Consider the following 27,292-nt stretch of genomic DNA (forward strand, 5'->3'; position numbering starts at 1 on the left):
TTCTATCAGCTCGAACCAGTCTGCCCATTCTCCTCTGACCTCTGGCATCAACAAGGCATTTCTGCCCACAGAACTGCCGCTCACTGGATTTTTTTTCTTTTTCGGACCATTCTCTGTAAACCCTAGAGATGGTTGTGCGTGAAAATCCCAGTAGATCAGCAGTTTCTGAAATACTCAGACCAGCCCTTCTGGCACCAACAACCATGCCACGTTCAAAGGCACTCAAATCACCTTTCTTCCCCATACTGATGCTCGGTTTGAACTGCAGGAGATTGTCTTGACCATGTCTACATGCCTAAATGCACTGAGTTGCCGCCATGTGATTGGCTGATTAGAAATTAAGTGTTAACAAGAAGTTGGACAGGTGTACCTAATAAAGTGGCCAGTGAGTGTATGTATATATATATATATATATATATATATATATATATATATATATATATATATATATCTATGAGTGATAATCCAAAAGCACAAGAATCGAGGGCACTCACCAGTCTTCAGAATTCAGTCTTTATTAACAAATAGTTGCGATAAAATCCATGGTCAGGATAACTGGAGCCGTAGCTCGTGTGAGCAGGGGAGAAAGGAGACGACGGCCGTTTTGCGCTATGCTCGCGCTTCTACGGACCTTGAAGACTGGTGAGTGCCCTGGATTCTTGTGCTTTTGGATTATCACTCATAGATGTTTCTTCTGGAGGAGCACCGCAGTCTCATTCAGCTAGGCTGTAATAGCCATTGCGATAGCACCCGCATGTAGGGAAAAACCGGCCGCCAACAGCCTCATTTAAGACTGTGCCGCCTGAGAAACTTTTTTATGGTGTATAATATCTATATCTATATATATATATACACTCACTGGCCACTTTATTAGGTACACCTGTCCAACTTCTTGTTAACACTTAATTTCTAATCAGCCAATCACATGGCGGCAACTCAGTGCATTTAGGCATGTAGACATGGTCAAGACAATCTCCTGCAGTTCAAACCGAGCATCAGTATGGGGAAGAAAGGTGATTTGAGTGCCTTTGAACGTGGCATGGTTGTTGGTGCCAGAAGGGCTGGTCTGAGTATTTCAGAAACTGCTGATCTACTGGGATTTTCACGCACAACCATCTCTAGGGTTTACAGAGAATGGTCCGAAAAAGAAAAAAAATCCAGTGAGCGGCAGTTCTGTGGGCGGAAATGCCTTGTTGATGCCAGAGGTCAGAGGAGAATGGGCAGACTGGTTCGAGCTGATAGAAAGGCAACAGTGACTCAAATCGCCACCCGTTACAACCAAGGTAGGCCTAAGAGCATCTCTGAACGCACAGTGCGTCAAACTTTGAGGCAGATGGGCTACAGCAGCAGAAGACCACACCGGGTACCACTCCTTTCAGCTAAGAACAGGAAACTGAGGCTACAATTTGTACAAGCTCATCGAAATTGGACAGTAGAAGATTGGAAAAACGTTGCTTGGTCTGATGAGTCTCGATTTCTGCTGCGACATTCGGATGGTAGGGTCAGAATTTGGCATAAACAACATGAAAGCATGGATCCATCCTGCCTTGTATGGAGCATCTTTGGGATGTGCAGCCGACAAATCTGCGGCAACTGTGTGATGCCATCATGTCAATATGGACCAAAATCTCTGAGGAATGCTTCCAGCACCTTGTTGAATCTATGCCACGAAGAATTGAGGCAGTTCTGAAGGCAAAAGGGGGTCCAACCCGTTACTAGCATGGTGTACCTAATAAAGTGGCCGGTGAGTGTATATATATATATATATATATATATATATATATATATATATATATATATATATACATGTGTCAGTGACACACAGATATATACATATATATGTATTTATATTGCACAGAAAGATAGATTGAAGAAAAGCCGGTAATTCATTTGTCGTCTAATGTAAAATCACTGCAGGAACTGCCACAATATAAGACATGGTTTACACACAGTAAATAGATGCAAAATAGGTAGATATAGAGATGCCAGTGACCAATCCAATTAATATTGTATGTGTGCAAATTAGGGGACATGTATGTAATTAATAAAAGCTTCTTTTTGGGGGAAAAAATGGCGAGGGCTCCGGCACAATTTTCCAAACCAGAGAGGGAAAGCCAGCGACTGGTGGCCGATGTTTATAGCCTGTGAAGGAGTTATTACCCATGGATCTTCACAGGCTATGAATATGAGCCTGCAGCTGTATATTTAGCCTTTACTTGCTATTAAAATAGGGGGACCTTTAAAAAAGACGCGGGGTCCCCTTGTAAAAACCAGAAAAGGCTATGCAGACAGCTGTGGGCTGATATTCGTAGCATAGGAAGGGGCAATGGATATTGACCCCCTGGCTACAAACTCTCAGCTGCCCCAGAAATGGCACATTTCCAAGATGCGCCATTTCTAGCACTTAGCCTCTCTTTTCCCACTTGCTCTGTAGCGGCGGCAAATGGGGTAATAGTTTGGGAGTTAATGTCACCTTTGTATTGTAAGGTGACCTCAAGCCCGGCTTATTAATGGAGAGGTGTCAATAAAACACCCATCCATTACCAATCCTATAATTGCTATGTGTTAAATAAAGACACAGCCAGAATAAAATATTTTAATAAAAAAAAACACTAAACACAGTTTGCCATTTTTCTTATGCAGTTAATCCATGCAACACTCTCAATCTCCTGTAAAAGAAATAAAATAATAAGCCAACAATATACCATACCTGTCCGTCGTTTTGTCCCATGCCGTAATCCATATCTGGGGTATATACAGTTTTCAACCAGGAAGATGCCAAGATGCAACCGCCCGGGCCGAAAACTTCCAGTGAATGAGGAGATGCTGGGAGCAGAGGTTCAGTGACTAGCCATGCCGTACCGTCACTGAAGCTGTGCTCCCTCACAACCTGACCTGTGAACTTTCCAAATAACTGAAATGACACAAAGACTGAAAAATTTAAAGGGGTCTGAATGCTTTCCGTACCCAGTGTATATACAAGCATATATCTATTTTTCTGTCATATAGTTATGCTTATATGCAGATAAGAATATATTTGCAGATATGCATTTAATTAAAATGGGTGTTCTAGGTTCATCACAAAAGTCTGTAGTCACTCTGTGTGTCTCTCTGAGGGCAGGCTTGTGAATCGTCACATCAGGCACACTGTACGCAGAGAGGTACCCTGGAGGTGTATTGACCAAGGCCGTGCACATCTAGTCTGAAAGTGGAATATGCATATTTCAAACTTGCGGTAACATGAATGTTCATTCTCACTGTCAACATCACAGTGTCTACAAGTCTGCAATCACATAGAGATACTGAAGACTTTCGTGACAAACCAGGACAATCGTTTGTTTCTGCTGAGATTTGAGCAGTGTGGGAATGGGGAAGGTGAGTAGTTTGATTTTTTTTTCAGTTTATAAATAAATGGTGATAACTGTGTGTAGTTATATAGTGTAGGGCTAATATTTGTAGGTGGATGTGTGGGCATCCAGGCCCGGAACAAGGGGTAGGCAGCTCCTAGGGTGCTGCCTCTTGCCTCCTTGTGGGGCGTAGATTAAAAAAAAAAACAACATTGCTGAATGTCTGCTGCTGTCCAACACCTTTCTCTGGCTGCAGGGATTCAGCATACTGACAATCGGGCACAGGCAAACAGGGTCGGGGAGCAATGTTAGTGACTGACACCACTCACTCTGCCTGTGCCCCGGCTGTTACTCTCTCCTTGCACTCAGTTAATATTTGCGTCATGCAAATGTGCACACAATTGATGTGAGCTCTGCCCGGAACAGGAGCAGAGGAGCTGTAATCATCTCCCATCTCCTTGCTCCTTCTGGGACTCCAGCAGAATGCAAGCCGCTTCTAGCCTGTGTCATGCTGGAGATGGTGAAAGCAGGGGAAGTCGGGTGTAAGATAAAAGAGAAGACCGTTACATAGTTACATAGTTATTAAGGTTGAAGGAAGACTTTAAGTCCATCTAGTTCAACCCATAGCCTAACCTAACATGCCCTAACATGTTGATCCAGAGGAACTAAAAAAAAAACCATGTGGCAAAGAGTAAGCTCCACATTGGGTAAAAAAATTCCTTCACGACTCCACAAACCGTGGTGTACAGGGAGCCTGGATTAGGCGAGTGTAAGCTGTTCTGTTTTGTTCTTATATTACTTGGCCATTGATTGTGGGATATTACTAAATGGGCTGTCGGGACATGATATGAGGGCAATTTTATATTAGGGGCATTATAGGAGAGGCTGTGAAGACATCATACTGTGTAGGAATCTCTTTGAAATTTTTCACCACTTTAGTGGTCTATGTTGCTCTGGAAATTAGCACACACACAGAAATATATACCCCAAAGGGTTAACCTTTACCTCACCTGTAGGCATGATACACAACACAGAAAATTGAATCGCAAGCTTACTGCAGAAGGGAAGGAAAGGGTTAGCCTTCTTACACAATGCACTGAGCAGACACTATGGTACATGGCACACACAAAAAATGGAAGAGCCGCTTAGAAGGAATATTTCATAACTGAAGGATAGAGAGGAGGGGGTTGTACCCAGAATATGATATTTGAAGGCTGCAAGTACATGTGGTGAAGCTGAGGGGCCATTTAACTGTTGGACACAATATACTTGACCCAAGTGTTTTATCTTCTATTAGCCTGAGCCCTGAGCTGCCAGGAGGAGTTGTTGTGGGGGACAGGAGTCAAGGCTATAGGTTGTTTCGCCCCCAGCAGTTCACCCACAGCAGTTTGCCCCTGGGTACATTGCATCCACGCACATTTCGTCCCCAGCATTTGGCCCCCAGGATGATACTTACCTGTTGCAGCTGCAGCTCCTTGGGTCATGGAGTGCAGTCTAGTGGTTCCCTGTGACGTCAGATGGAAACAGTTGATTTAACATGTCACAAAAGTGCAGCACTCTGTACAGTACTTTTGTGACCTGTGGATTGATGATGGACGGGAATTCATGAACCACAAGGATGAACTGGTGAAACATCCAAACACAAAATTCTGAGGGCAAAACAGGGTACCCAAGGGTGAAATGTACCCGGGGGCAAATTGCTGGGGGCGAAACATGCAAATCCCGGGAGTCAGCAGCTACTAATTACTTCCTCTCAATTGCGACTGTGACACAGGTGCGACACATGCAGCTATGGAGGTGAACAACTGATCAACCGGCGCGATCCAAGTAAGCGGGTTCCCTCTACAGCACTATAGCTTGTCGAATAAGCAGTGACCCAAATGATCAAATTTGCTCATCTCTGTTGGTGAGTAGTTATCGGTTATCTGCAGAAACTTCTGGGCAAAGGCAGGCCCTACTTCCTCTCACTGACACTACAGAAGAAGCTGCAGCTGTTCTGCTGTTAAGGATCTTAGAAGCTCCTTGCTTCCTCCAATAGTAAGATGTCAGATGTCCAACATCAAGACAGCAGTTCTCCGTTAATTTCCTGCCCTTTCTTTGTCTCTTTCTGGGACACACAGAAACAAGCAAAGGGATGGATATAGCCAATTAGCTGTGACAGCGCTGACAACCACTTAACAGAGTGCCAGCGCAGCGACAATGGTCTGATCCTCTCTCCCTCACCTTGACAGCGCTGTCACAGTGAAGAAGCAAGTATGGGTCCATTGTCACAGCGCTGACACCCTGTGAAGGGGTTGTCAGCGCTGTCAAAGATGATAGGACTGAGCTGTTCAATCAGCAGGTCTATATACATTCACAATGATTGCTGTGAATATGCTTGAAAATTCTTCCTCTTTACAGCTTATTGGTGCAGCTCAGTCCAATCAGCGTTTCACATGAATAGTGTGATGCAGCTGCAGTGCAACCTCCACCTGGGAATGCTGATGAGGGAAGAAAGGTTGCACACTCACAGCATAGCAACACTGAGCAGCCACACAGATGTCACAGGGAACAAAAGAGTGGTCAAACGAGCAGAGACAGAAACTGTCAGGAGCAGAAGTACCAGAGGTCACAGCAATGCATGTAGTCAGAGACAATCCAGAAGTCAGAGACAAGCCAGAAGTCAGAGCCAAATGGGAGTGCAGTATCCAAAACGTGAGACGTGAGACAAAGTCAGGGTTCAAGCCAGAAGTCAAAGCCGGCCGGGGAACGAGGTTTCAGAGAGGAAAAGCAAGAGGCAGGATTCAGAGATCAGGCCGAGTCATACACTGTAAGGAAAACCACCAGACGAACACTAAGTCAGGGAGGATAGGGAACGGGTCTCACACAAAAAGGGAAGTCAGAGGCAGAAAGATCACCAGGATATACAGGTCAGCTGCTCTAGCCTAGAAGCATGACTGAAGAGGACTGAAAAAGCCCAACCAGCTCCAAAACAAGGCAGAGGGGGTTAATCCCCGCATGACCAGTCAAGAAGGATGATTTCAGAAAAACTCCGGACTGGATCATGACAAATGGAAGGAGTAGACAGAGGCGGCCCTACTGGAGACTGGGCATAACGTCCAGTTGTGACGTGTATGACCAGACTTCAGACAGGAAAACTCTAGTTGGATTTTGACCAGTTCCTCCAGAATCAGTTGCGAGGGTGGTCATAGGATACATTGGTATCTAGGCAGTAGAGCAGAATGCTGAAAGAGAGTTGCAAACTTTCAGCATTCGATAGAATAGGTACACTAACAATTTATACAGAAAGTCTGGACAACCCCTTTAAGTGTTTTGGATCACTGCAATGCTTTGCTTCCTGATTGACAGATATAAATTTTCCTGCAGTACAAAGTAGCACATGTTTTGCCTCATCAGCCTACATAAAATTGTGCACATATTAGAAATTAATTTTGCTTTTATTTTAATCATACTTTACAATTACAACAGGCTGTTTTCCCATAACATTCAAAATTGAACTTAAAAGGTATTACCTGTTTCTGAGACTTTAATGGGAAGACAATGATCTGACTTTGTCTTCTCTGTCCAAGCAAATAATCTTCTTAGAAGTGTTATAGTTACAGGCTGCACCAACAATGATGTCACATTTGGTTTCATTTCCCAATAATTTCCATCTAAATAGAAGAAATGCACATTAAAAAAATTCAAATTGTTTTAAATTCCCACAAGGAGAAGAAACAATCTACCTTTAAGAGAAAATTGTTTTTCAACATAACGTGTAACCCCTTACCTGCCAAATGATTATTTGAGCTTCAAACTCTCATAAAAAAATAAATATATACATATATATAATTAAATAATTTATATTTATGTTTTAAGAAATATATGTATAATACTAGATGGAGACCCGATGGTATGGAATCGGGAGGGCGGTAATGTCACAATGGAGGCAGGCTTTGTAGCGTTGAGAATCTCTCCCCCCACGTGCTCACCCACCTATCCATTCTTTCTTTCCTCATGTGCTAACTTCTACAGTCTGTGCTCTCTTCTTTGACCTGTCTACCCCATGTGCTATATGCATTGTTTTTGTCTCAGCGATGCTGTTTCTCTTCAAGAGTGTCATTTGGCCGTTATTGTCTTCGACGTTGTGACTTTGCTGCTTTCCTTACATTGTCATTGGCATACTCTCTAGGAGGAGCCATTCTGGCATTTATATTTCCTTTTTAAAGGGGTTTTCCACAAACAAAAGTTCATTTTAAAAATTGTCTGAGTCAGACCGTGTACTGAACATAACACAGCGCCTGGGCAGGGGAGGAAGCAAAAGACAATACTGATATTACATCAGAAGATTGCAGAGGGTACATTTTGTGAGGTAAAATATTTTTTAAAAACAGGCAGTGAAATATTTTATCTGACAAAATGAATCCTCTGTGATCCCCTGCTGTTATGTCAGTATTGTCTTTTGCTTCCTCCCCTGCCCAAGAGATGTGGTATGCTCCGTACACGGTCAGACACAGACAATTTTTAAAATGAACTTTTTTTGGTGGGAAAACCCTTTTAATGTGACCAGCTTACTCTGCCTGTAGACACGTCGTGCATCTGCAGTCGGAATCAGCTGAATGATTTACTGCATCTGCGCAGAATGTGCACAGGTGCTGTAAATCAGACTGCCGTCATATTTGTGCAGAGAGATAGCGGTCACATTAAAACTGCACATGCGCTCTTCCTGTACAAAGATGACGGCAGTTAGTGAATCATTTGGCTGATCCCAGCAGTGGCGTGTTCGCAACGGTGTTCCGCTGGTGGTACTGTGCAAGAGGCTGTGTACAGCGTATACAGTATGTGTGTGTGTGGTGTGTATGGTGTATACAGTGTGTGTGTGTGAGTGTGTGTGGTGTGTACAGCATATACAGTGTGTGTGTGTGGTGTATATGGTGTATACAGTGTGTGTGTGTGTGTGTATGTATGGTGCGTATGGCATCACTTGGGTGTCCGAATATGGCGGTCGATGAACATCCGCCACTTGGAATTCTTGGATCCGGACACATCTGGACGGAACAGGATGTGAAGACATTACAAGGTAAGTATATATTAAGATAAGGATGTTAAGCAGCTTTCTCTTACACATTTATTCTTTTATTTTTTACCTTATTGCATGTTCAAACCTAATGTTCTAGATAGCCCAGGTTCACTATTATGGAGTTGATCGGGTGCCTTGCTCTCAGTTATGTGCAAAACTGCAGATGCATTTAACAGTTGGAATTTTAAAAGCCCTTTCACTACAACTTTTATTTTAAATTGACAGTTTATAAAGCCATCTTTGTTTTTCTAGGTTCATTCCGTGTGTGTATCAGTCTTTAAAGCTTTCTAGCGCTTATTTTGGGTTACACAATTTATCTTTTGTACTGCTATATTAACCCTTTCCTTGTCAAGAAGCTATCTTATACATCCTTGCAGAATATTGACTAAGTAGTCAAGAACGCATGAGATTTCTCCTGGATGCCAATTGCCATATAGGAGTCTGGATTCCAGCTTCAAGAGCATTGAAGAACTTGTAAAGCTGAGAAAAACTGCTTGAATTCAAGAAGTTACACTTTATCTTAAAATAACACACAGTGTAATTTTTGACTTAAACTTTTACCTGTGGCATCTTGGACTGGGTTTAAACTAAAATGTTGGTATTGTAATAGAACAGAGACCCTCAGAATGTAAGTAAACCTTAGGTCATTAATCTAGCGGCAATTAAGGCTGGTATACAAGGTGTGCAAGATAAAGTGGAGAGGGAGTTGACCTGCATGGCCATAAGTTAGATCTATGTTGTGTGGAGATGAGCAGATCTGACAAGAATGAAATTCTCCAAAATGTATAAAATTTACTTGGAAATTTAATTTACAGCAAATTTTTCGCCTTGTCTCCTATTACGCTCTAGGCTCTGAGGAGACCTCAGAGCATAATAACTTTTAAAATGTGGAAAAAAGAAAAAACTACAATTAATATTCACCTCACATCTGCTGCCTGGGATGCTTTGTCACACTTGCTTGGCTCAGATAAAATAAAGCTTAACTCACCTTACTGTTTCCATGGTATCGGCACTCGCTCTCCCCAGGGCTCCTGTGTGGCTGTTGTGACAAGTGAGCCCAGTGTCCAATTAGAGCTGACGTTACTGTCCCCTCCTTCGATCTGACTTCTTCTTCATGTTTAATTCAAAAGGCAGCAATAGTGATGCCAATGCTGATTGGGTAACATGTCACAACAACCACACGAGAGCCCCGGGACCGTGACTGCCAACACTGCTTTAACAGCATCAGCACAGAGGTGTCAATAAGCTTTTTTATTTTACTGGGGCCAAGCATTTTGATCAAGAAGGGGTTGTCCAAGTAGTGGACAACCTCTATAAATAAGTGTGATATGTTCTTGTACCTGCAAGTTTGGCATGGGATCTGCTCTGGTGTTACTGATCAAATGATTGTGCAAAAATCTCATTCTAGTTTACTTAGCATCAGTTGAATCAAAGTAATCAGTTTAACTACTACTAGAAATGGGCAAACTTATGATGAAATTTAATTCCACTCTAAATTTAGAAAAATCCGAACTCTCAAATTCAGAGGTTTCAGGATTCGCTTCACAAGATTTCTGCGATAATGACAGCTATTCAATCCAATCCATATAATTTGGCATTGCTAAATCTTGGCAGATTTGATAATCTGTAACTAGTACATTCACCTGAAGCTTGGTAAAGGGCCAATGTTGTACCTGCTCATAAGATGTCTATTGAGAGAGAAGCTGATAACATTAGTCCACATTGCTTAATATCTGTTTTTTTAAATACTGAAAACTCTTCCGAAAAAGGAAAGTACACCATCCAGCAACTATTAATTTGTTGGACCCAAATTAGCTTAGCTTTACTGATGAGAGAACATGTAAAAAATAATCTTATTGATTCTTATTTACACTGTCATAAAACTGTTGGTTTTAGGTGATGCCATGGATATTACTTATCTTGATCTCAGCAAAGCCTTTAATGCAGTAAGTGACTTACAGCTAAATTATAGAATATTGAACTAAAGCCAATAACAAATCCACTAAACTATTCAGTGATTAAGGATAGTATGATAGTGATGTTGTTGAGAGACCATTCTTTTTGACAAATAACTTTTGCTATTTGTATCCAATGAATTTTATTCCTCCTTTTTAGCCTACTCTTATTATTATAGTGCATCATCTACATTTTGTGTTTTGAGGAAAGAAGGTTTAATTATTTTTCACAGATAATGAATCTTTACAGAAACAAAAATATTGTATAGGTTATGGGTAGTGCACTCTGCAATGATTCTTTGATTCAGGAAACAGGTTATGGGTAGCAGAATCTACAATGGGACGTTGATCCAGGAAGCTAATGTGATTGCCATTATTGGATCTGGCAAGGAATTGTTCCCCTAAAAAGGCAGAGTTGGCTTATCATACATATGATTTTTGCCATCCTTCAGATTAATATATTTAGATCATAATCTGAACATGATGGATATGTATCTTATTTAACCTTAACAAATGTACTTAACTGTAAAGGTTTTAAAGAGAAATACAGTAGCAATAGGTTTGACATTGGTTTTGCTTTGCCTGTTTGCTAATTATAATAGTGTATCATAGAGTAAGTATTTTTAAACCAATGGAAACATCAGTTCAGTTTTCCCAAATGTAAATTAATGCATTTGGTACTGTTAATTTTGTGTTATTCAGGACCATCAAATTTATTATCACTGATTTATGGAAGCTTTAAATTTAGATAACAATATGGAGAGGTAACAGTAGCAAAAAAAAGGATGCATGGTGACAAAGTTAAATGTATAAACATGTACAGTGCCTTGCGAAAGTATTCGGCTCCCTGGAACTTTTCAACCTTTTCCCACATATCATGCTTCAAACATAAAGATACCAAATGTAAATTTTTGGTGAAGAATCAACAAGTGCAACACAATTGTGAAGTTGAATAAAATGTATTGGTTATTTTAAATTTTTGTGGAAATTCAAAAACTGAAAAGTGGGTTGTGCAATATTATTCGGCCCCTTTAACTTAATACTTTGTTGCCTCACCTTTTGCTGTGATTACAGCTGCAAGTCTCTTGGGGTATGTCTCTATCAGTTATGTACATCGAGAGACTGAAATTCTTGCCCATTCTTCCTTGGCAAACAACTCGAGCTCAGTGAGGTTTGATGGAGATCAATTGTGAACAGCAGTTTTAAGCTCTTTCCACAGATTGTCGATTGGATTGAGGTCTGGACTTTGACTTGGCCATTCTAACACCTGGATATGTTTATTTGTGAACCATTCCATTGTAGATTTTGCTTTATGTTTAGGATCATTGTCTTGTTGGAAGAAAAATCTCTGTCCCATTCTCAGGCCTTTTACAGACTCAAACAGGTTTTCTTCAAGAATGGTCCTGTATTTGGCTCCATCCATCTTCCCATCAATTTTAACCAACTTCCCTGTCCCTGCTGAAGAAAAGCAGGCCTAAACGATGATACTGCCACCACCATATTTGACAGTGGGGATGGTGTGTTCAGGGTGATGAGCTGTGTTGCCTTTACGCCAAACACATCATTTGGCATCGTTGCCAAAATATTCGATTTTGGTTTCATCTGACCAGAGCACATTCTTCCACATGTTTGGTGTCTCCCCCAGGTGGCTTGTTGCAAACTTTAAACAACACTTTTTATGGATATCTTTGAGAAATGACTTTCTTCTTGCCGCTCTTCCATAAAGGCCATATTTGTGCAGTGTACGACTGAATGTTGTCCTATGGACAGACTGTCCCACCTCAGCTGTAGATCTCTGCAGTTTATCCAGAGTAATCATGGGCCTCTTGGCTGCATCTCTGATCAGTCTTCTCCTTGTTTGAGATGAAAGTTTAGAGGGACAGCTGGGTCTTCGTAGATTTGCAGCGGTATGATACTCCTTCCATTTCAATATGATTGCTTGCACAGTGCTCATTGGGATGTTTAAAGTTTTGGAAATCAGTTTGTATCCAAATCCAGCTTTAAACTTCTCCACAACAGTATCATGGACCTGCCTGTTGTGTTCCTTGGTCTTCATGATGCTCTCTGGGCTTCAAACAGAACCCTGAGGCTATCACATAGCAGGTGCATTACACACAGGTAGATTATATTTATCATCATTAGGCATTTAGAACAACATTGGATCATTCAGAGATCCACAATGAACTTCTGGAGTGAGTTTGCTGCACTGAAAGTAAAGGAGCCGAATAATATTGCACACCCCACTTTTCAGTTTTTGAATTTCCACAAAAATTTAAAATAACCAATAAATTTTGTTCAACTTCATAATTTTGTTCCACTTGTTGTTGCTTCTTCACCAAAAATTAACATTTGGTATCTTTATGTTTGAAGCATGATATGTGAGAAAAGGTTGAAAAGTTCTAGGGAGCCGAATACTTTCGCAAGGCACTGTACATAAATAATGTATAAGCACAATGCAATTTATGAGTACAAGAACTCCAAAATAGCTTTTAACATTAAATATCTGAAGGTACTTTTCAATATGTATGATCCCTACCTACTAAATATCATTCCTCTCCATGTGCCAAACCAGGCCTTGTATGAATGGGAAGTAAAAAGGAAATCGGGTATAACTTGCAATTAAAACCTTGAGTGGGAAAGATACACCCCAAACGCATAATAAACAAAAAAAAAGAAAAAAAAACCCACACACATTTAATATTACATTATTGTAGAGGTGTACAAAATCACTATGTGCTATATATATATATATATATATATATATATATATATATATATATATACACATATATATACAGTATATATACATATATATATATATATATATATATATATATATATATATATATATACACTGTACATACATATACACTGTGTCAGAGCTCCTAAGGTACTTAGTTTTTTTTTTACCAAGGGGCACAAAAGCCAACCAACCATTTCAAGGTATACCTAAGTATGTATGTTCCTATCACTAATATCTCTCCTTATTGCATAGTATATATTATATGGTGTGCCCCTCTTCCAAGGCTCTGCACCCTTATCTACACATCCTTCCCAGACAAGGTTTTAGTTGTGAGGTATGTCTGGTTTTCTTTCATGTCCCCATTCAGATGAGGCCTGGTTTCGCACATGGAGCGGTAGAATATTACTGATAAGGACTATCAATATTTAAGTACATATTAACATGGATGGATGGCTTTTGAGATCTTTGGTCAAAAATGCTAACTAAGAACATTATGTTTTTAATGTATACAGCAATAGTGAAGTTCATGTATTAATTAGCCTCAGTGTGCTGACATATGGTGTACATAAATGTTTGTATATTGGCCACATAGCATATTTGCTCATTATTATTATTTATTATTATTATAGCGCCATTTATTCTATGGCACTTTACATGTGAGGAAGGGTATACATAATAAAAAACAAGTACAATAATCTTAAATTATACAGGTCACAACTGGTACAGGAGGAGAGAGGACCTTGCCCGCGAGGGCTCACAATCCACAAGGGATGGGTGAGGATACAGTAGGTGAGGGTAGAGCTGGTCATGCAGTGGTTTGGTCAATCGGTGGTTACTGCAGGTTGTAGGCTTGTTGAAAGAGGTGGGTCTTCAGGTTCTTTTTGAAGGTTTCGATGGTAGGCGAGAGTCTGATATGTTGTGGTAGAGAGTTCCAGAGTAGGGGTGATGCGCAAGAGAAATCTTGTATGCGATTGTGGGAAGAGGACATAAGAGAGGAGTAGAAAAGGAGATCCTGTGAGGATCGGAGGTTGCGTGCAGGAAAGTACCGGGAGACGAGGTCACAGATTTATGGAGGAGACAGGTTATGGATGGCATTGTATGTCATGGTTAGGGTTTTGCACTGAGTCTCTGGGTAATGGGGAGCTAGTGAAAGGATTGACAGAGGGGAGAAGCCGGTGAATAGCGGGGGGACAGGTGGATTAGTCGGGCAGCAGAGTTTTGAACAGGTAGGAGGGGTGCGAGAGTGTTAGAGGGGAGGCCACAGAGCAGGAGGTTACAGTAGTTGAGGCAGGAGATGATGAGGGCATGGACTAGGGTTTTTGCAGATTCTTGGTTTAGGAATGTACGGATCCGTGAAATATTTTTGAGTTGAAGGCAGCAGGAAATGAAAAGGGCTTGGATATGTGGTTTGAAGGAGAGATCAGTGTCAAGGATTACCTCGAGACAGTGAGCTTGTGGGACTGGGGAGAGTGGGCAGCCATTTACTGTAATGGATAGGTTTGTTGGGGGGTTGCGTGAGATGGCGGAAAGATGATGAATTCTGTTTTGTCCATGTTAAGTTTTAATAATCTAGTGGAGAAGAAGGATGAAATAGCGAACAGACATTAAGGGATTCTGGTTAGTAGGGTGGTGATATCTGGTCCAGAGATGGAGATCTGCGTGTCATCAGCATAGAGATGATGCTGAAAAATGTGAGATTCTATGAGCTATCCCAGGCCAAAAGTGTAAATAGAGAAGAGCAGGGGCCCTAGAACTGAACCTTGCGAGACTCCGACAGATAGGGGGTGAAGTGAGGAGGTGGTGTGTGAGTGGGAGACACTGAATGTCCGGTCTGTTAGATATAATGAGATCCAGGTTAGGGCCAAGTCTGTGATGCCAAGAGATGAGAGGGTCTGTAGTAATAGGGAATGGTCCACTGTGTCAAAGGCAGAAGACAGGTCCAGGAGGAGGAGGACAGAGTAGTGTCCCTTGCTCTTGGCGGTCAATAGGTCATTGGTGACCTTAGTTAGGGCAGTTTCAGTGGAGTGGTGTGACCAGAAGCCAGATTGTTAGCGGTCGAAGAGGGAGCAGGAAGAGAGATGAGAGAACAGTTCAAGATGGACGTGTTGTTCCAGTAGGTTTGAGGCATAGGGGAGAAGTGATATAGGGCGATAGCTAGATACAGAGGATGGGTCAAGAGAGGGCTTTCTGAGGATAGGATAGGAGTTGTTGGTGATAGGTTGAAGAGATGGGTTAGGGTTGGGATGAAGACTGTGGTGAAGTTTGGGATGAAGTGGGATGGGAGCGGGTCAAGTGCACAGGTGGTGAGATGCGATCTTGAGAGTAGAGTCGATCTTCTGTAATGGTTGAGAAGTTGGTTTTGGAGGTGGAGGGCTGGGCAGTTGGGAGGAAGGGCTCTGGGGGTTGTCGACTAAAACAGTCTCTGATGTTATCAATCTTCTGCTTGAAAAATGAGGCAAAGTCTTCAGTTGAGATGAGTGGGGAAGGAGGAGGTGCTGGGGGATGGAGGAGAGAATTGAAGGTTTTGAATAACTGTTTAGGATTGTGAGGCAGGGAGGATATGAGAGATGAGAAGTAGGTTTGTTTAGCTGTGGCGAGTGTGGTCTTGAAAGTAGTGAGGGACTGTTTGAATGCGATTAAGTGCTTGTTGGAGTGGGATCTTTTCCATCTTCGCTCAGCAGCCCTGTAAGTTCGCCTCAGTTCTTTGGTCAGGCTGGTGTGCCACGGCTGTCTGTTGATTTTGCGAGCTTTGGTATGTGTGAGAGGGGCAAGAGATTCCAAAGCTACAGCTATTGTGGTGTTATATAGAGCGGCAGCATCATCCGCATTGTGTAGGGAAGTTATGTCTGTGAGAGGGAAGAGGGATTCAGATTGAGTGTAGATCAAGGTGTTTAAGATTTCTGCAAGGGTTTGCAAGTTTGTGGAGTGGGGATTGTAGACAAGGAGTGGATAGGGAAGATAATGTAAGTAGATTGTGGTCAGAAAGAGGAAAAGATGAGTCAGAAAGGTTAGATAAGGAGCAGAGGCGGGTGAAGATGAGGTCCAGTGTGTGACCATCTTTGTGAGTGGAAGTGGCTGCAGAAAACAATTGAGTGAGGCCGAAGGAGGAAGTGAGAAATAGAAGTTTAGTGGCAGCTGAGAGGGAAGTGTCAATGGGGATGTTGAAGTCGCCCATGATGATGGTGGGGATGTCCGCAGATAGGAAATGAAGTTGCCAGATGGTAAAGCGGTCAAAGAAGGTGGTAGCTGGCCCTGGCAGCCAGTTGAAAGTTGGAGGGGGAGTAAATGCGCACAGAGTGCACCTCAAAGGAAGGGAGGGTAACAGGGTGGCAGTGGGATTGGGGTGAAGGAGCAGTTATCTGACAGGAGAAAACCAACTCCTCTGCCATGCTTGCTGCAGGGGCGGGGTGTGTGAGAAAGGTGGATGTGCGCATGTGTCTGTTGTTTTAATATTAAAGGTGTATGGGTTTAATTTTTTTTGTGAAGTTAGAAGTACAATCATTATGCTGGGGTCACACTAGCGTAGAATATGGACGAGTGCTATGTGAGAAAACATTGCATAGCACTCGGACCACTGTTGATCTATGGGGAAGCTCTCATCACCGTATTTTTTCTCAGGCGTATTCTATGTGCTTGTAAAATCGCAGCATGATGCGATTTTAGCCGTATATCATCTGAATCTCACCAATGCAAGTTTATGGGTGTCAGAAAAAAATCGGACACCACACGGACCATCTGTGTGACTTGCGAGAAATACGCACACATTTTCTCATTTCAGCCCATTGAGCCATTAACCCCTTCACCCCCAAGGGTGGTTTGCACGTTAATGACCGGGCCAATTTTTACAATTCTGACCACTGTCCCTTTATGAGGCTATAACTCTGGAACGCTTTGACGGATCTTGGCGATTCTGACATTGTTTTCTCGTGACATATTGTACTTCATGTTAGTGGTAAAATTTATTCGATATAACTTGCATTTATTTGTGAAAAAAACGAATATTTGGCGAAAATTTTGAAAATTTCGCAATTTTCCAACTTTGAATTTTTATGCCCTTAAATCACAGACATATGTCACGCAAAATACTTAATAAGTAACATTTCCCACATGTCTACTTTACATCAGTACAATTTTGGAACCAAAATTTTTTTTTGTGACGGAGTTATAAGGGTTAAAAGTTGACCAGCAATTTCTCATTTTTACAACACCATTTTTTTTTAGGGACCACATCTCATTTGAAGTCATTTTGAGGGGTCTATATGATAGAAAATACTCAAGTGTGACACCATTCTAAAAACTGCACCCCTCAAGGTGCTCAAAACCACATTCAAGAAGTTTATTAACCCTTCAGGTGTTTCACAGGAATTTTTTGAATGTTTAAATAAAAATGAGCATTTAACTTTTTTTCACACACAATTTATTTCAGCTCCAATTTGATTTATTTTACCAAGGGTAACAGGAGAAAATGGACCCCCAAAGTTGTTGTACAATTTGTCCTGAGTACGCTGATACCCCATATGTGAGGGTAAACCACTGTTTGGGCGTATGGCAGAGCTCGGAAGGAAAGGAGCGCCATTTGACTTTTCAATGCAAAATTGACTGGAATTGAGATGGGACGCCATGTTGCGTTTGGAGAGCCCCTGATGTGCCTAAACACTGAAACCCCCTACAAGTGACACCATTTTGGAAAGTAGACCCCCTAAGGAACTTATCTTGATGTGTGGTGAGCACTTTGACCCACCAAGTGCTTCACAGAAGTTTATAATGCAGAGCCGTAAAAATAAAAAATCATATTTTTTCACAAAAATGATCTTTTTGCCCCCAATTTTTTATTTTCCCAAGGGTAAGAGAAGAAATTGGACCCCAAAAAATGTTGTGCAATTTGTCCTGAGTACGATGATACCCCATATGTGGGTGTAAACCATTGTTTGGGCGCATGGCAGAGCTTGGAAGGGAAGGAGCGCCATTTGACTTTTCAATGCAAAATTGACTGGAATTGAGATGGGACGCCATGTTGCGTTTGGAGAGCCCCTGATGTGCCTAAACATTGAAACTCCCTACAAGTGACACCATTTTGGAAAGTAGACCCCCTAAGGAACTTATCTAGATGTGTGGTGAGCACTTTGACCCACCAAGTGCTTCACAGAAGTTTATAATGCAGAGCCGTAAAAATAAAAAATCATATTTTTTCACAAAAATGATCTTTTCGCCCCCAATTTTTTATTTTCCCAAGGGTAAGAGAAGAAATTGGACCCCAAAAAATGTTGTGCAATTTGTCCTGAGTACGCTGATACCCCATATGTGGGTGTAAACCATTGTTTGGGCGCATGGCAGAGCTTGGAAGGGAAGGAGCGCCATTTGACTTTTCAATGCAAAATTGACTGGAATTGAGATGGGACGCCATGTTGCGTTTGGAGAGCCCCTGATGTGCCTAAACACTGAAACCCCCTACAAGTGACACCATTTTGGAAAGTAGACCCCCTAAGGAACTTATCTTGATGTGTGGTGAGCACTTTGACCCACCAAGTGCTTCACAGAAGTTTATAATGCAGAGCCGTAAAAATAAAAAATCATATTTTTTCACAAAAATGATCTTTTCGCCCCCAATTTTTTATTTTCCCAAGGGTAAGAGAAGAAATTGGACCCCAAAAAATGTTGTGCAATTTGTCCTGAGTACGCTGATACCCCATATGTGGGTGTAAACCATTGTTTGGGCGCATGGCAGAGCTTGGAAGGGAAGGAGCGCCATTTGACTTTTCAATGCAAAATTGACTGGAATTGAGATGGGACGCCATGTTGCGTTTGGAGAGCCCCTGATGTGCCTAAACATTGAAACTCCCTACAAGTGACACCATTTTGGAAAGTAGACCCCCTAAGGAACTTATCTAGATGTGTTTTGAGAGCTTTGAACCCCCAAGTGTTTCACTACAGATTATAACGCAGAGCCGTGAAAATAATTTTTATTTTTTTTCTCAAAAATGATTTTTTAGCACCCAGCTTTGTATTTTTACAAGGGTAACAGAATAAATTGGACCCCAAAATTTGTTTTCCAATTTGTCCTGAGTACGCTGATACCCCATATGTGGGGGGGAACCACTGTTTGGGCGCATGACAGAGCTCGGAAGGGAAGGAGCGCCATTTGGAATGCAGACTTAAATGGATTGGTCAGCAGCCGTCACGTTGCATTTGCAGAGCCCCTGATGTACCCAAACAGTACAAACCCCCCACAAGTGACCCCATATTGGAAACTAGACCTCCCAAAGAACTTATCTAGATGTGTTTTGAGAACTTTGAACCCCCAAGTGTTTCACTAAAGTTTATAGCGCAAAGCCGTGAAAATAAAAATTCTTTTTTTTTTTTCACAAAAATGATTTTTTAGCCCCCAGTTTTGTATTTTCACAAGGGTAACAGGATAAATTAGACCCCAAAAGTTGTTGTCCAATTTGTCCTGAGTACGCTGATACCCCATATGTGGGGGGGAACCACTGTTTGGGTGCATGACAGAGCTCGGAAGGGAAGGAGCGCCATTTGGAATGCAGCCTTAAATGGATTGGTCTGCAGGCGTCACGTTGCATTTGCAGAGCCCCTGATGTACCCAAACAGTACAAACCCCCCACAAGTGACCCCATATTGGAAACTAGACCTCCCAAGGAACTTATCTAGATGTGTTGTGAGAACTTTGAACCCCCAAGTGTTTCACTACAGTTTATAACGCAGAGCCGTGAAAATAAAACATCTTTTTTTTCCCACAAAAATGATTTTTAGCCCCCCAAATTTTTATTTTCCTAAGGATAACAAGAGAACTTGGACCCCAGAAGTTGTTGTTCAATTTGTCCCGAGTACGCTGATAACACATATGTTGGGGTAAACCCCTTTTTGGGCGCACGGGAGAGCTCGGAAGGGAAGGAGCACTGTTTTACTTTTTCAACACAGAATTGGCTGGAATTGAGATTGGACGCCATGTCGCGCTTGTAGAGCCCCTGATGTGCCTGGACAGTGGAAACTCCCCAATTCTACCTGAAACCCTAACCCAAACACACCCCTAACCCTAATCCCAACGGTAACCCTAACCACACCCCTAGCCCTGACACACCCATAATTCTAATCCCAACCCTAATCCAAACGTAAATGTAATCCAAACCCTAACCCTAACTTTAGCCCCAACCCTAACTTTAGCCCCAACCCTAACTTTACCTCCAACCCTAGCCCTAACCCTAACCCTAACCCTACCCCTAACCCTAACCCTAAACGTGACTGAAATACGTGGCACTGAAATACGTGGCACTGAAATACGTGGCACTGAAATACGTGGCACTGAAATACGTGGCACTGAAATACGTGGCACTGAAATACGTGATACGTGGCACTTAAATACGTGGCACTGAAACACGTGGCACTGAAATACGTGATACGTGGCACTGAAATACGTGGCACTGAAATACGTGGCACTGAAATACGTGGCACTGAAATACGTGGCACTGAAATACGTGGCACTGAAATACGTGGCACTGAAATACGTGGCACTGAAATACGTGGCACTGAAATACGTGGCACTGAAATATGTGATACGTGGCACTGATACGTGGCACTGATACGTGGCACTGAAATACGTGGCACTGAAATACGTGGCACTGAAATACGTGGCACTGAAATACGTGGCACTGAAATACGTGGCACGTGGCACTGAAATACGTGGCACTGAAATACGTGGCACTGAAATACGTGATACGTGGCACTTAAATACGTGGCACTGAAACACGTGGCACTGAAATACGTGATACGTGGCACTGAAATACGTGGCACTGAAATACGTGGCACTGAAATACGTGGCACTGAAATACGTGGCACTGAAATACGTGGCACTGAAATACGTGGCACTGAAATACGTGGTACTAAAATATGTGGCACTGAAATACGTGATACGTGGCACTGAAATACGTGATACGTGGCACTGAAATATGTGATACGTGGCACTGAAATACGTGGCACTGAAACACGTGGCACTGAAATACGTGGCACTGAAATACGTGGCACTGAAATACGTGGCACTATGACTGTCAGAAAATGTTCATTAAACGGTTAGGGGTGAGGTTAGGGGTAGAGTTAGGGTTAGGGTTTGGATCCCTTTATCACCTTGATGGTGGTGGGTGGCTTTTCAGTGTGTTTAAATGCATGCGTTTTTAACGCAAACAAACGCATGTGCTTAAAAACGCAAGAAAATACTGCAGGTTGTATTTCTGAAAATGAACGCATGCAGAAAAAAAACGCATGCGTTTGAAAACGCGACCAAACGCGTACAAAAAAACCGCATGCGTTTTCAATGTTAAATATAGGGAAAAAATGCATGCGTTTTTTGTGCAAAAAACGCTGCAGACAAAAACGCAAGTGTGAAACCAGCGACGCTTTTTATAGCAAAAAAGTTTTTGCGTCTCCACATTTTGAGACCTATAATTTTTCCACATTTTGCTCCACAGAGTCATGTGAGGTCTTGTTTTTTGCGGGACGAGTTGACGTTTTTATTGGTAACATTTTCGGACACGTGACCATTTTTGATCGCTTTTTATTCCGATTTTTGTGAGGCAGAATGACCAAAAACCAGCTATTCATGAATTTCTTTTGGGGGAGGCGTTTATACCGTTCCGCGTTTGGTAAAATTGATAAAGCAGTTTTATTCTTCGGGTCAGTACGATTACAGCGATATCTCATTTATATCATTTTTTTATGTTTTGGCGCTTTTATACGATAAAAACTAAAATATAGAAAAAATAATTATTTTCGTATCGCTTTATTCTCAGGACTATAACTTTTTTATTTTTTTGCTGATAATGTTGTATGGCGGCTTGTTTTTTGCGGGACAAGATGACGTTTTCAGCGGTACCATGGATATTTATATCAGTCTTTTTGATCGCGTGTTATTCCACTTTTTGTTCGGCGGTATGGTAATAAAGCGTTGTTTTTTGCCTCGTTTTTTTTTTTTTTTCTTACGGTGTTTACTGAAGGGGTTAACTAGTGGGGCAGTTTTATAGGTTGGGTCGTTACGGACGCGGCGATACTAAATATGTGTACTTTTATTGTTTTGTTTTTTTTATTTAGATAAAGAAATGTATTTATGGGAATAATATATTTTTTTTTATTATTATTTATTTAGGATTTTTTTTTTTTTTTTTTTTACACATGTGGAAAAATTTTTTTTTAACTTTTTTACTTTGTCCCAGGGGGGGACATCACAGATCATTGATCTGGCAGTGTGCACAGCACTCTGCCAGATCGACGATCTGCTGTGCAGGGCTGCAGGCTTACCAAGTGTCTGCTCTGAGCAGACACTCGGTAAGCCACCTCCTTCCCTGCAGGACCCGGATGCCGCGGCCATCTTGGATCCGGGACCTGCAGCCAGGAAGGAGGTAGGAGACCCTCGCAGCAACGCGATCACATCGCGTTGCTCCGGGGGTCTCAGGGAAGCCCGCAGGGAGCCCCCTCCCTGCGCGATGCTTCCCTATACCGCCGGTACACTGCGATCATGTTTGATCGCGGTGTGCCGGTGGTTAATGTGCCGGGGGCGGTCCGTGACCGCTCCTGGCACATAGTGCCGGATGTCAGCTGCGATATGCAGCTGACACCCGGCCGCGATCGGCCGCGCTCCCCCCGTGAGCGCCGCTGATCGGTGATGACGTACTATCCCGTCGGCGGTCATACGGGCCCACCCCACCTCGACGGGATAGTACGTCAAATGTCGGGAAGGGGTTAAACTCAATAGAGAAAATCAGTGTTAAATGTAAAGCCATACGTATTTTATACAGATGTCATAAGGTAACATAGTTGCGAGAAAACCACATCATGGTATTGCAAACGCATTACACACGGATGACCATGCGGAGAACACTTTTGCGACTCTTGGTGGGGAGACCCGGACCGATTTTCCATATGTTAGGTGTGACCCAGACCTTTGAAAGAGAAAAATCTCTATGTATCTCATTTTGGAGTTAATCACTAAGGGTGGTGCATGGTCAATGAGTTCACTCTGTGCTTGCCTTCATGCAGCAGCTGAGTGTGTTTGAATACTATTGGTGGGGCTATCTGCTGATAGACCAATACCAATATTTATGCTATTCTTACCACTGCATATCAAAGCAGGGTGTGATTAGTATAAACCAATAAAAATTAACTTTTAATAAATATTATTAAAAATGGTACCAATTAGTAACCAAACACAAAAGGACTCACAAGAAAAACACATCCATAGGAATGCCTAAACCACAAAAAAACCCCGATACTTGGAGAATCTGAATAATATCCGTCTCCGGGGAACAGGATCTCTCACCGCATGAGATCCATAAGTAAACATTACTCTTCAGTCCTGTATTCCATATAGGCAATATCTCTAGATTGCAAGAACCACGGCCGGTATATAAATCAGAAAGATCTCACCTCTTTCTTTTTCTTCCTCTAATATGGATGAGATCACCTGGTATTGGCACTGTATCCAAGGGGGGGGGGCAAATTTCAGCCACACTCTGACCCATGTTGCCAATAAAAAGCTCAACCCCAAAGTAGACCATGCATTTCCCTACGCGTTTCGTATATCAACTCATCAGGGGAAAAATCCATGTAACTTCTCCAACTTTATGGGAGAATTTGGATGCGGGGTACAGAAATCACTGACACGCAGCAATCACTGCTATTAAATAGCCCACTGAGCTCATACCTCTGCTCCCGGGCTCACCTCATTTCCTGGGCGCCCAGCATGATACGCAATGCTGGACCGCATACGTCACTTCCGGTGACGCGCTATTTGCTTCCATAGCAACGCGCCACTTGACCATACCTCACGTCACTGGTCTGAGCGTCTCCGTTGCTAGGTGACTTCTGGAGTCCAAATACAGCATTGCCATGGGCCAGGTAAAAATAAGAAAGAAACCTGAGGCCGCGCTATCATATAAGAAATATATTAACCCTTGTACCGTCAGAAAATAGCAAAAAACACGTGCCTCTCCGTACTCAATACTACAAGGGCATTTCTACCTAAAATGATTCTACCTAAACCTCCTAATAGGAAGGGGAATCTCAATGTCCGACACGTACGAGTTAAGAAAAAAGGGGGAGAACTATGGATCAAGAGGCGGATGACCTTAGTGATCACAACTACAAATACACTGGCAAAAAATCATCCTGTAAGCACAGGACATTATACCCAGATTAAACCATAGAAAAAGGACACCTGAGAGAGACGGCGGGGGCCAGGGCCCAGGGCACATAAGAAGGTAAAAAAGAAAAAAACAACCACAAAAAAGAAAAAGAAAAAAGGAAAAAAGGGGACTGGTGCACCGAAATGATAAGTTAGAGGGATAGTATCATGTGCCACTCTCGGAGCTCACCCTAAACAAGCTCCTAGTATCTTTCACCTACCTTGCAATGGAGGTTGGCACCCTAGGACAGATGACGCAAGAAAGGCGCCACGGTGGCTAGCCCTATTAATGGCCCTAAAAGACCCTAATGAGAGAAGCAGATAGAAGGAAGAATAGAATTCATTTCATATAGTTAAAACCCTTTATATTTAACCTTCCAAGAAATAACTATATGTCAATATTTCATTAAGGCCTCTCGGTGTTTGCGTCTTGAGGCGGAAAAACCACTTTGTTTCGCACTGTAGTAGCATCTGGTCCCAATTCCCTCCCCTCCTTGGTGCACCAATCCTATCAATCCCCATGAATCTCAGATTCAGTCTGTTGCCATTGTGTTCATGGTTTATGTGTCTGGCTAGGGATGTATCCCTTTTTAGAGCTATATCCCTCAGGTGTTCTCCGACACGTCTTCTAAATTCACGGATTGTTTTCCCTATATATTCTAAACCGCATGGGCATACTGCTCTATATATTACCCCCTTGGATCTGCAGTTTATAAAATGATAGATTTGATACTCTCTCCCAGTTACGCCACTAGAGAATTTGGATCCTATTGCGATCACGGGACATGCCACACAACCACTACATCTGTGGCACCCCTTGGGTAGACTTGGGAGCCACGTGTCTTTCACCGGTGGTGAGTAGAGGCTATGTATTAATCTGTCACCAACAGATTTGCCTTTTTTAAAAGTAATCCTGGGAATAACCCCCACCATCTCTCCAATGTCCTCGTCCATGGCCAAAACCGGCCAGTGTCTCTGCATTTTCTGGGCCCCATTATTATATGTAGTGACATATCTGCACAAAGAAGTATCTTCCCTTTTCTGAGCTGGTACCAATAGACTACTCCTATCGACTTTATTGACCTCATTATAGGCTTTTCTAAGGATCCCCTCCGGGTATCCCCTGGCCAAAAAACGCATCTGCAGATCATCTGCTTGTATTTTATATTCCTCCTCCGAGGAACAATTGTGCCTTTCTTTCAAATATTGGCCTTTAGGAATGCCCCTCTTCAGAGGTGTCGGATGTTGGCTATCCCATCTGAGAAGGGCATTCGTCGAGGTCGGTTTCCTGTAAGTCTTGGTGCTCAAGTCTCCATCTGGCATTTTCTGGACACATAAGTCCAAGAACGGTAGCTGTTCCCTGTGATACTTGAAGGTGAAAAACAGGCCCAAATCATTATTGTTTAATTTTGACATGAAATTCATCAGGCCTATAACATCCCCATTCCAAATTAGTAGCATATCGTCAATATAGCGGGACCAAAAAGCTATATTGGCTTGCTCTTCCATAAAGGGATCCCCAAAACAATGGTCTCCTCCCACCAGCCCAGGAGCAAATTTGCATACGTAGGTGCACAAGAATTACCCATTGCAGTGCCCCTGAGCTGGTGGAAGACAGAACCATTAAACAAAAATAAATTTTTAGTCAAACAGAACTTGAGTAAATCCATAATGAACCTATTATGTCCCAGATATTGTTGGCCCCTGCTTCTAATGAAGTATTCCACAGCCCGCAGGCCATCATTGTGTTTTATGGAAGAGTAGAGTGCCTCCACATCGATGCTACAGAGCAGGGCCCCTGGTTCTAGAATTAGACCATCTATTTTCCTTAATAGATCCATTGAATCTCTAGTGTATGAATTTAACGATGTTACGTAGTTCTTTAAAACTTCATCAAGGTAAATCCCAACATGGTGACATAGACTATTGATCCCAGAGACTATAGGTCTCCCCTTGAGGGGGACCAGTCCCTTGTGGACCTTTGGCAAACAATAAAATGTTGCCATCACTGGGTACTGAGGCAAAAGAAAATCATATTCGTGTTTATCAATCAAACAATCAGATAGGCCCTGATCCAAAATCACCTTGAGTTGTTTCTTAAACAGGGAGGTAGAATTTAAGGAGATCTTTTCATAATTTTTAGGATCTTTAAGTATCTTTTCACACATAACTATGTAGTCCTCATGATTCATGATGACCGTGTTTCCCCCCTTGTCTGAGGGTTTAATTATGATCTTGGGGTCCTTCTCTAGGCCCCTTAAAGTCTCCATCTCTATTTTGGAAAGATTATACTTCCCACCCATTGGTTCGCTTTCTAATCTCTCCAAATCTCTGGTTACCAGCTCTTCAAAAATATCAATTGCAGACCTGTCACTCTGCGTTGGGGGCATTTTTCTACTTTTGTTTTTGAGCTTGGTAAACGGACCCACACCTGTAAATTCCGGAGTGGAGTCCGCTAGGTTGTACAAAAATCTCACATCTGCTAATAGGGAATCTGGTATATCCATATCTCTGCACGTCCGTTTATCCTCTCTAATAAAAAACTTTTTCCATTTCCAGGTGTAAATCTTTAATACCTTCAAAACTTTGAAAATTAGAGGTAGGTACAAAGTTAAGACCTTTGTTCAACACCTCAATTTCTAAATCGTTCAGATTTCTAGAAGAGAGGTTTATCACTTGAGGGGCCAAGGGTTGTAACAATTCTTGTAAGACTGAGGGTGCTGTCAGTTCCCATTGGGCTGAGGATTGTATCAGTTCCTGTTGGGCCGAGGATTGTATCAATTCCCGTTGGGATTGGACCTGGTCCTTAAAAAATATTCTCGATCTAAAAAATGAGCCCCTCCTGACCTATCGTTTGTATGCCCTCGTGGGTTACCCTTCCCTTTTTGTTTACCTCTAGTATTTCTTCGGCGTGTGTCAGAATCGGATATATCCGTATCTGTAGATGAAATGTCAGTTTCAAAAGTCCTATTAGGTGGTCTATTCTGTGGTAATTGGTACGCTTTG

At 42.2% G+C, this 27,292-nt stretch overlaps 1 protein-coding gene across 1 annotated transcript in view; it reads right to left on the reverse strand.

Annotated features, from left to right (window-relative positions):
• NAALADL2 (N-acetylated alpha-linked acidic dipeptidase like 2) overlaps positions 1-27,292 on the reverse strand; it is a 1,269,517-nt gene that overhangs the window by 414,789 nt on the left and 827,436 nt on the right. Inside the window, exon 6 of the mRNA XM_077290507.1 lies at positions 6,860-7,000. Coding sequence (XP_077146622.1) covers positions 6,860-7,000 — 141 coding nt within the window. The remainder of the gene's footprint in view (positions 1-6,859; positions 7,001-27,292) is intronic.

Source organism: Ranitomeya variabilis, chromosome 2 (assembly GCF_051348905.1).
Source record: "Ranitomeya variabilis isolate aRanVar5 chromosome 2, aRanVar5.hap1, whole genome shotgun sequence".
NCBI lineage: Eukaryota > Metazoa > Chordata > Amphibia > Anura > Dendrobatidae > Ranitomeya > Ranitomeya variabilis.